The 11,158-nt window shown below is 49.3% G+C and overlaps 1 protein-coding gene across 1 annotated transcript in view; it reads left to right on the top strand.

Annotated features, from left to right (window-relative positions):
• The first annotated feature begins 1,819 nt into the window (after positions 1–1,819).
• Ssh1 (slingshot protein phosphatase 1) overlaps positions 1,820–11,158 on the top strand; it is a 52,562-nt gene continuing 43,223 nt past the window's right edge. The window contains exons 1-2 of the mRNA XM_048342771.1: positions 1,820–2,004; positions 6,628–6,668. Coding sequence (XP_048198728.1) covers positions 1,936–2,004; positions 6,628–6,668 — 110 coding nt within the window. The 5' untranslated portion in view covers positions 1,820–1,935. The remainder of the gene's footprint in view (positions 2,005–6,627; positions 6,669–11,158) is intronic.

Here is an 11,158-nt window from a genome sequence, read left to right as displayed (position 1 = left end):
TGTCTTTCTATAAGCTATACACCTGGCTGACACCTTAGAATTCAGGAAGGACAGTACTGACTGATAACTTATTTATAAGAAAGAATGGAGGAAATTGCCATTAAGAAAAGGAACCAGAAGTTTCCTCAGGTAGGACCACTCCCACCCTTCTCTACACCCAGGCAACAAAGACTTGCTGCTTGCCTCAAGAGATGACAGAGGTAACTCCAGAATCACCTTTAAAAGCTGCTTTTTCTGGGCCCCTGAATTAACACAAAGCAGGAGAAAAGCTTGATATCTCTGCCTTCATTTCATATGTATAGCTGCTGTAAACCATTCTCTCTGCAGTCACTTTGCAATCAACTTGGAATCTGGGAAGGACAGGTTATCCTTATGGGACCAGTCAAAATTGCCCTTAAGGACAGCCCACCTACCAGGCAACTACACTTGTTTATGCTAACTAGTAGTGACAGTGCTAACAACTCTCCAGAATCCTCCCAAAACAAAGACTGAAATAATGACCAACCAGGCCGTACTTTGGCCAGGACTGTTTAATAATTATAAATCCCTCTCTTCCACTGCCTTCCCCCAAGTTCTTTGTTTACAAAACCTGAAGCTCCGGTCTATAGCTCAAAACATGGACAAAGCGGTACTTAATTGCTGTTTTCCATGGCACACCTGTGCTGTGCAAAAAAAAAAAAAAAAAAAAAATCTCTCCCTGCCTTCACCATGTCTATTTAATTGGCTCACATGAGCAAGTAGCCTGAGCTGTGGAGGTCCTGACATTTGGGCCTGGGGTCCAAAATTCCAGTTTTACAAGGAGTTAGCTGGGTTTCTGGACACATAGAAAGCTTTCAAATCCTAGGCCTGGAGCATACTAGGTAAGTGTCCTACCACAGAACCAGCCTCATCCACAAGAAAAAAAACATTGTCAGTCTTGGGGCTTGAATTTGGGGCCTGGGTGCTGTCCCTGAGCTCTACCACTTGGGCCACATCGCCACAGCGCCACTTCTGGTTTTCTGGTGGTTAATTGGAGATAAGAGTCTCACACACTTTCCTATCCAGGCAGGCTTTGAACTACCATCCTCAGATCTCAGCCTCCTGAGTAGATAGGATTACAGGCATGAGCCACCAGCGCCAGGCTAGCAAACTAACTTTTAAGTGTATGTAATAATCTCAGGCACCTCAAATCCCCAAGGATGGGCCTAATCTTATTTTGCTCACTTTTGTATATTCAATGCTTAATTTGGTAGAAGCTCAACGAATAGTTCACAAATGCACGAGTAAGCGAATTGAATTTCTGCAAAGTTTAGCAGGAGGAATTTTTTTAATTCCTGAATCATTGCATGTCTCATCCCCTGAAGAGTCTGGCGCACTTGCTCCACAGACCTCAGCTTTCCCACCCGGCCAACTCAGCAAACCGACTTCCGGGGGAGGGGGCGGTCCCCATTTTGGCCCGCCCCCACCCTCGGGCACCCAGGCCAATTAGGGCAAAGGAGAGGCCGCTGCTTCCTCGGACTCCTAGAACCTGCGCGTGCGCAGTGTTCCGCTCCGCCCACTCATCCCCGCCCCTCCTTTCATTCTCTTCCGTCCCGCCCCCTCCTCCTCTGATCAGCCCCGCCCCCATCGCACGTCTAGCCCCTCCCCGCCCCGCCCACTCAGCTCCTCCTCCAACCCATCCTCGAAGCCCCGCCCCCTCTTCGGCCGCTCGGCCCCACCCCCTTCTTTTCCCCTCCTCCCCCGCCTCCAGGCTCAGCGGGCGGGGCGCGCGGGCGCGAGGGGCGGCGAAGCGGGGGCGGCGGACGCTGAGGGCGAGGGGCGGGCTCGGCCCGGCTCGGCCCGGCCGCCCGCCCGCCCGCCCGCGCGCGGCTCCTGGAGGCCCCGGGCTCGGCCCGGCGGCGTCGGCGGCGTTTCTAGCTTCAGGCCGCGGCGGCGCCCGTGTCCCACGCGGCAGCCATGGCCCTGGTGACCCTGCAGCGCTCGCCCACGCCCAGCGCCGCCTCCTCCTCGGCCAGCAACAGCGAGGTGAGCCGGGCCCGGGATCCTGGACTCACCGAGTGGGCCTGATGGGGACCCCCGGCGGGCGCGGCTTCGGGGAGCCCGGGCATCGTGCCCCTGGGGGCGGGTCTGCAGCCCCTTCCTGCGGGCCTGCGGCGGCGTGTGACTGCGTGTGACCCGGGGACCGTGCCCACCGCCCCGGACCCGGCCTGGCTGCCGGCCTCGGGGGTTGTGGCCCTGTCTTTTGGGTGGGCCCCCGTGTCCCGCGTGACCATCCCTGGGCATGCTCTGGGCTCGGGGCTGGGTCTTGTGTCTCTCTGTGGCTGAGAGCAGAGTTTTCCTTTCCATCCTTTCCCTGGGGCTGTGTGTTCCTTGGGCACCCGTGTGGTTTCTAGGCCTTTCTAGGGCTTGGGGGGTTAGGAGTGCAGCAGGGGCAGTGGATGTATAGCTGCTCCGTGCTAGTGACCAGGCCCTTGTTTAGTGGGCTCCATGTTTGTTGTTGTTGTTGTTGTTTTTTAATAATTGGGATAAGTGCCCCCCTGTGAGCCTGCAGAATGAGGCTTTCTGCCCAAAGCCGGGGCCTGTCCTCTGAGTAGGTCACAGCAGCAGCTGAAGGCTGGCTCCCCTTTTCTTGGAGAACCCTTAAGGCCCCTGGTCTAAATTCCTGAGCCGACTGAAGACAGCAGGGCAGCTGGAGCCCCTTAGCTCTGTTTAGAGAAGACAGGAGGAGCAGCCCTGAAGGAGGAGGAAGTTGCTAGCCAGCATCTAGGGTAGTACAACTCCCGGGGCAGCAAAATTGACTGTCAACATGGTGACTGACTGAGACCCAAAAGAGGATCCTATCTGGTGTCATCACAGCGCTGTCCCTTCCCCCTTGGTTCTTCAGCTTCTTCACTGGGACTGGCAGGAACTTTCCCAGAGTGGCTGTGAGATCTGGGAGCTTCCCCCTTGCTCCCCGTCTGTGGAGAGGAGGGCCTGTAGTGACTTTTATCTTTTCTGCAGACCAAAGGGTTCTTACCATCGGCATCTCCCCCCTCCCCCACTGATTTAGAGGCAAAAATAATATTGGTGGTCTGTAACCAAAAAGTTAGGTTGCTGTGGTGACCCTGCCCTGCAGCCCTCTGTTCTCCTAATCACTTCTGTTACTGCCAGTCTGGAAGTTTACAAAGTACTTTCAATGCACTTAATCTCATGTTCTCTTCGCAAAAACTCCTGAGAGCTGGGGGATGAACCTGGCTGCCAGGAGCAACAGAGCCCCACTTCATGTCACCTATGAAACCGTAACACCTGATCTGCTCCTGTCTTAGACACATTTTTCAGTTCCTCTTTTATTTTTGCAGTGGAGCTACATTTCATGTACTGTCCACTCACTGTTTCAAGTGCACAATTCTGTGGTTCTTTAGGGTATTCACTGGATTGTGCAACCATCACCACTAATTTCAGAGCCTTCCAGTCACCCCAGGAAGCAACCATACCCATTAACTATTGCCCACTAATCCTTTCTCCCTCCCTCCCCCCCCTCCCCCCGGATTTGCCTGTTCTGACCATTTCATCTAGGAAGAATCATGCATCATAATGACTTTTATGTCTGGCTTCTTTCACTTAGCATCACAGTTTTAAAGTTCATTCACATGTAGAATGTGCTGGTATTTAATTCCTTTTTGTGGCTGAATAATAAATATTCTTTGGTTGTACTACGTTGTGCTTATTTCTTTTTTTCTTTCTCTTTTGCCAGTCCTGGGGCTTGAACTCAGGACCTGAGCACTGTCCCTGGATTCATTTTGCTTAAGGCTAGCACTCTACCACTTGAGCCACAGCACCCCTTCTGGCCTTTTCTGTGTATGTGGTGCTGAGAAATGGAACCCAGGGCTTCATGCATGCAAGGCAAGAACTCTACTGCTAAGCCACATTCCCAGCCCCATTTTGCTTATTTCTCTTAGACACATTTTAAATTATAAACCATGATGTATTACCAAGGGCCAGTGACATCAACAGGCGAGAACTGCAGGCAGCTTTTCTGTTACTTCAGTACATCAGCACATGCTTTGCCCCGTGAGGGAGCAGAGGCTGGGATGTACCTTGGAAGGCAAAGACTGTCTTCCAGACTGTGGTTTGTCCTTTCCCCATTTGCTTCCTCCTTTGTCTGTGCCTCAGCTCATCTAAACCTCCCACATTACCTCTTATGGAGTTCTTTGACATCTGTAGCTTCTCTGGAATAACTGGCCGTGTGTTGCCCTTTACCCGAGTACCTCAGAGAGTGACAGAGACATCTGTACCCACAAATCACTACATCACTCTTCAAGATGCAACTCTTTCTGTGAGTCAGAAGAACTGTTTCCTGACAGAGCCAGGCTAGTTCAAAGCGTGGGAAACCCAGTGAACTCACAGCCCTCTGCCCTAAAGCAACTCCCCTCTTGGCTATTTTTTTTCCTTCCTCATTCTTTAATTATCTCATGTATGTCGTTTTCCTGTTAACCTAATCTCAACTCCTTTGTGAGAACAGGCAGCTCAGAGGCCCAGATAAACCAGCGATCTGCTGGAAGGGATGGCTAACATTGTTATTTTTGACCAGTATTCAAAGTGACTAAATTTTCTTGGGCAGATCTCCAGGCATTTTCGTGGAGGGTTCTAACACATGGAACCAGAACATTCTCTGTAGTGAGGACTGCCCTGTACCGTAGGATATTTTAGAGCCTCCCATCTTCTACCCACTAGATAGCAACAGCACCCTCCAGAACCCACGGTAGACATTGCCCAGTGTTCCTGGTGCAGGGGACTTACCTCACTGTGCCGGCATCCACCTTTGCTGTCACTGTAGCTTTGTCGTTTGCTGCCCTGCAGATCTGATGACCCAGCTCTGTGGTCAGCAGTGGGCAGAGCCTTCCCCAGCTTTCCCACTGCCCCTAAGTGCAGGACAGGACATGTGGACAGGAGATGCAGTGCTTGAGGCCACATCATTCCATATAGACATCTTCATGCCCTTGATGTGCTTATTCTCAGTAGAGATGACTGACCACCTTCCTGTGATGCCTCCTTCTTTAAAGCTCTGGATTGGTCCAGTTTTTTTGAGTGTGGGTTTTTGTTTTGTTTTGTTTTGTTTTGGCTTTTGGCATTGGCCTCCTTTCTGTCCCCAGTCAGCCTTGCCTTTGTCCTGGCCTATATGCTGTTCCAGGATTCTCATCCCATTCTGTGGGCACCTCTGTATAGCATGTAGATGTTCCAAGGCCCTGTTGCGCAGGAAAATAGCAATGGAGGCTGAAGTCAGAGTTAAATTTGGAGATCAACCTCTTGGTCTTTGGCTTTTAGAAAATATTGAATATTCTTTTCTGTCAATTACATAAATAAACTAACAGCCTCCAATGTTTCATATTAAACATTTAAGTCTTTTTGAGAACCAGCAAGAGCTTTTGAACTCCACAGCCTGACTCCTGGCTGTCTTCCATAGTACAGGCATGCTGAAGTGGACTGGTTTTGTTTTTATTTCTTGAGACAGGGTCTTCAGGCTGACCTCGAATTTCGGGACTCAAGGATCCTCTTCTTGTGTCATTCTCCTTAGTAGTTATGAGGTGATAAGTGTGCAGCCACCTTTGTGGCCATTTTATTTGCTTATTTGGAATTTTTAAAGTTTTTTATATTTCTGTTACTGTGGATTGAACTCAGGGCCTCACGCTTGCTAAGGTGGCACTCTACCCCTTGAGCCACACCTCTAGTCCCTTTCTGCATTGGTTCTTTTCCTTTTTGTGTGCCAATACCAGGGCTTGAACTCAAGGTCTCACATTCTTGCTCATAGCTAGTGCTCTACCTTGTGAACCTCTAATCTAGCATTATGCTAGTTAATTGGAGATGTAGTCTCTCAGACTCCTGCCCCTGATCCTCCAGGTCTTAGCCTCCTGAATAGCTGAGATTTCAGGTGTGACTCACAGGTTGCAGTCATTGGTTATGTCCAAAGTAGGGTCTAACTTTCTGCCCAGGCTGGCTTAGACTGTGATCCTCTTGTGCTTCTCTGTGTTGCTGGCAATGATGGGAATTTGCCATTGTGCCCAGACATTGGTTGAGATGGAGTCTCATGAACTTTTGGCCTTAGCTGGCCTGGGACCATGGTTCTCCCACCCCCCATCTCTACCTCCCAGGAAGCTAAGATTATATAGGCATGAGACACTTATTATACCTGGCTTTGGAGGTGGTCTTCTGTTTTTTGATGATCAATTGTGTAGCCCAGGCTGGCTTTGAATGGAATGGTGTTCCTTGTTCAGCTCTTGACTGGCTTTTGACAGAAGAGATGCATTCTCTTAAGACCCTAGCCCCTCTCCTTAAAAGCAAAACAGGATAAGATCCAGAACAGTTTGGGAAGTTAAAGCTGAGGGACAAGATGGTGGTTGGGTAAGGACACCAGGTAGGAAATCCTGTGTTTGCAGGGGTCAGTCCTCCGGATGGTAGCAAAAATGTGGGTAAACATTTGGAAATCTGGAAATTCCTCAAAGGCACAATGGTAGATTGGGGAGGAAAGGGCAGGTCTGTTCAGAAGCAGCCAGGTTTCCTGGATGTCTTTATCTGTTCTCCGGACACCAGGGAGGAGAATGTGAGCTGCTGGCCTGGCCCAGGCTGCCTGAGAGTGCTGTCTGGTGTGACATTCTCTTTCTTTCTCTCTAGCTGGAGGCTGGCAGCGATGAAGAGCGAAAGTTAAACCTCAGGTAAGCGGATTGTATTTGGGTTCTTCAGTCTTTCTTCCAAGTAGGGAAGGGTTACATTACATTTGTTGCCTTCGAGAAGGAAAAACCCTCAGGAATGCGCTGGGATTTTTTTTTTTAGTACTTTTAAATTTTTATATAAAACATCAAAGTCATACTTTACCAAACTGCACAATGTTAAAAGCGTTAAAAACTACAGGATTGTGAATTCAAGACCAGCCTGGGCTACATGGCAAGACCCTGTCTCAAGATGAAATAAAAAGTCATAATTTATTATTATCTATAGATGGCAGGTGGAGGGGTGTGATGCTGGGGATCAAACCCAGGGCCTCAAACCTGTTAAGCTGTATCACTAAGCTCTGTCCCAGCCTTTTAAACAGCTGTAATAACAGTATATCACATTTAGAAAGAAGGCATTGCAGTTATTCTACCCTCTTAGCGTGCTAAGGATCTTCATGTATTTTCCTGTAGACTTTTCCTGTGTCATTAAAAACAGCCTTTATAGTATGCCCTTACTTTCATATCCTGTTTGGGTTAACTTTTCCTTTTCCGGTTAAATACATGGTCAGTTTGAAATTGATGTTCAGCCTCCTAAGTTAATCAGCTAATTCAAGGTGCCCTATTAACATGAACTTGTGAGAGAACCCTTCAGTTGTCCATGCTTATTTTTTAAAATCCCTAAGATGTAGTCCTGTTTACTGTATTCACTAGTGGACACCAAAGACATTTGGTTCTTCTTTGCCAGCGATGCCTTCCCTTTGTTTTGGTATTCGCTGGTTTACAGAAGAGCAGGCACACACTTCATTATAGAACATTCCTTTGTAGCATGGAGGCCAGCTTCAAGTCCAACCTTAGAACATCAGCACCATAAACAGACCATCAGGGATTTCATTCCTTAAAAAAAAAAAAAAACTATCTGTTTTGTCTTATGAGGAGGAAGAACATTAGTTGGGAGAGGAAAGAAGTATTCAGAAATTGGGGTCAGCCATTTATTGCCGAGAGCAGGATGTTCTCTGGGCTAAACTCACACTTACACGGTGGAAACATGCCTATCCATCTTTGAAGTTTTTCTGTGTTGTAGCGAAGGGAGGGAAGCTGTTCACGGTGATTGTGGTACATGCTGCTGTTTGTAAAGATTACAGGGCTAGGGAAATACTAGCCTGCAAAAATCAGAGATGTTTCTTCTTAGTGGCTGGGTCTTGTTTAGAATGTTAGTTAGACTCAAGGCAGAAGACAAATTGCCTCTTTTACCCTAGGGTTAGGGGCTGGTCAGGGCCAAGGCCTGGGTTCTCAAGCTAGAAGCCTTTGAGTTCCCTAGAAGGGGTGGAAATGGGTCTTGTTGCTTCAGCCTCTGGTGGAGGGAGGGGGAATGGAATTCAGGCAGGAACTGGGAGAGGAGCTTGCTGACCCCTGGGACAAGCCCTCAGGGGCTGTGCAGCTGTGTGCCCTACCCCCACCCCCCCTTCATCCTGGCAGCCCTTTCTTGGGGTCAGAATTCCTTCTTCCTTCCACCTACCCATTTCCAGGCTCTGGTCCCAGTTTAGCATTGAGCTTGCTCCCATCCACTGTCTTTGGGCAGTGAATTGGTCTGTTAATTACCCTTCATTAGCTGACAGCTCGGTGTTTAGAGGAGTGTGTGGTTAGAAGCTATCACTGTGTGTGGAGAATTGCGGATGTGGTCCTCTCTCACTGACAAAGGCCCCTTCTCTGCCTGGAGGGGACTGGATCTAAAGGAGGGATTGGAACTCACCTCACCCCAGCTTTAGGTGTCCTGTTTTATCCTTAATACAGCCCCAAAGGAAGGCATTTTTAACTGGTTCCAGGTGAAGAGCTTGAAGTTCAAGGTTGCATGTGGGAAATAACCACGCTCAGATTGAGGCTCTGTCATCTCTAAACCCCAGGTAGACCATGTAGCCTTTCTGGCGACCAGGGATAGTTGTCCTGCTGAACCAGCTGTCCCGACTTGCAGGTGAGGGTGCTTGTCTCAGGGCACCCAGGTGGCTCACTGCCAGGCCCAGAACCCAGGACTCTAACTCCAGGCAGGTGCCTCCTGGGGCATTAAATCACTCTGGGCTCACAGCAGGTCCCCAGTGCCATTGGGAACACCTGGAAAGCTTGGGGACTGGGGCTCTCACACAAGATGAGACACTGGCTTCTGCATTTATCCAAGTTCTGATTCAGTCCCCTTCACAACTCACTCCTGGTTTTTTTTATTTATTTTATTTGCTGGTCTTGTCCTGGGCACTGTCCCTAAGCTCCTTTTGCTCAAGGCTAGCACTCTACCACTTGAGCTACAATACCACTGGCTTTTTCTGTAATTAATTGGAGATAAGAGTCTCACAGACTTTTCTTCCCAGGTTGGCTTCAAACGTCCATCCTCAGATCTCAGCCTACTTAGTAGCTAGGATTACAGGTGTGAGCCACCGACAACCCGGCCTCCACCCCTGACTTTTAGGCAAAGAACACCATCCTACCTTCTATTCTTTCCCAAACAAGAAGATTCTGTGTCCTGATTTAACCTTTGAGCCTTATTTGCATTTTTAGGCCCAGCCAGTCCTAGAAAAACATTGTGGGGTCTGTGGTGGTTTTTGTTTTGGCAGGAGAATCGAGGGAGAGATTCCTTTCTGTTCAATATGGATCCAGGAGGTAGTGCTGTTGTTGAGATTGTTTCTTCTTTCTTTTTTTCCAGTCCTGGCTCTTTGATTCAGGGCCTGAGCACTGCCCCTGCCTTCTTTTTGCTCAAGGCTAGCACTCTGCCACTTGAGCCACAACGCCACCTCTGGCCTTTTCTGTATATGTGGTGCTGAGCAATTGAACACAGGGCTTCATGTATACAAGGCAAGCACTCTTGCCACTAGGCCGGATTCCCAGCCCCCTTTCTTCCTTCCTTCCTTCCTTCCTCCCTTCCTTCCTTCCTTCCTTCCTTCCTTCCTTCCTTCCTTCCTTCCTTCCTTCCTTCCTTCCTTCTTTCCTTTTCTGAGACAGGTGTCACTACATAGCTCAGCTTGAGCTTGTGAATTTCCTGCTTTGGCATCCCACATTTTGGGATTATAGGTATGAATCACCATGCCTGGATGAATTATAGTTCCTAAAGAATGCTAATAGGGAGAAAAACTAGGGGAGCAGTGGCTTTCCTCTCCTCCATTTGATCCATCACTAATTATCCCTAGTCCTCTGTACTCTCACGTCTGCATCCCAAGTTCCACCCACTCAGGCTCAGTTACGGTGTTGCTGGCCAGCACACATACAGTTTTCCCTAAACAATTTAGGATAGCAACTGTTTACACAGTGTTACTAGTAGTTGGGTCATAAACAAGGCATGACTGAAAGTACACAGGAGGATGTAAATAGGCCATTTTATATGGGCGACTTGAGTACCTGCACATTTTAATATCTGTAGGGTGTCCTTGAGTCCCTGGTGCATGGATGTGGAGATAGTTTACTTCTTCAGTCACCTGGGAAGTCAAGGGGTCATGCAATTTGTTGGATCCCTGGGTTGAGTTTTCTGAGTTTGGCCTGCTGTTCTCTTCCATATTCCCTCTTCCACGTCCCCTCGATGCCTCCTGACCTCATTCCCATACCTCCTATTGCAGCTCAGATTCACCTAATCAACCTACCCTTCTCTCGAGAGTGCTTCGCCCACAGGGCCTATTTTACTTCTCCCTCTTGGTCCCCCTTTCCTTCCCATCCTCCAGCACATACTGTTTCTCCATCTGACTTTGGGACTACTCCCTGCCCCTCCCCACACCCTATTCCTTTCTCACTGGCCTGTTGAAAGTGCCCATCCCACTGCTGTCATCAGTGCGTTTCTTTGTGACAGAGGTTGCCATACCCAGCCTTTGGCTGCTATGTTTTGTCATAGCTCTGACTGCACGTGCTCTCTTTCCTGGCAGGCCTTGTTGGCTGCCTGCAGATGGTGGCACCTAGACAGTTGGAGAAGGGAACTTGGGCCTTACAGACATTGCAGGCCTCTGAGAAATAGCAGGGGAAAGCACATGAACTCCAAGTTAGGCAAGTGTGCATGTAGCTTCTGGCTCCCATGCCCACATTCAAGCTCCTGTGCCAATATAAGTGTCTGGAGACTCTGGGACTGAGCGCTGTGCCTGTGTGGGTTCCTGGGGCTCTGTGGGGTGGCTAGCAGCTGGTCTGATGGCTCCTTGCACGGAATAGCATGCCCATGGACTTTGGGGCTGCATTTGGTATTGCTCACATGTAGTTTTGGCTCCTGGCAGTGCTGTGTCCTGACCTTGGAGGGCCATGGGGTGGGCACTGTGCCTGGGAGCAGCCCTCTTGCCTTGAGCTCTGTTTCCATAAGATACAAATAAATGCACTGACCAGTAATCGGACAGTTTCTCTGAAGGCCTTTTAGAAAAGTCTCAAGAACTGACTGTCTCCCACTCAAATGTAGACGATTGATGCCCAGTGGCAGAGCCCAGGTTCCCCTCGTTCCCTGCACATGGCTGCTGGGCCTGAGCTGAGCACTTCTGGAAGCG

Source organism: Perognathus longimembris, chromosome 3 (genome assembly GCF_023159225.1).
Source record: "Perognathus longimembris pacificus isolate PPM17 chromosome 3, ASM2315922v1, whole genome shotgun sequence".
Lineage (NCBI taxonomy): Eukaryota > Metazoa > Chordata > Mammalia > Rodentia > Heteromyidae > Perognathus > Perognathus longimembris.
The sequence above is the reverse complement of the archived record's forward strand: the minus strand, read 5'-3'. Positions and strand labels throughout refer to the sequence as shown.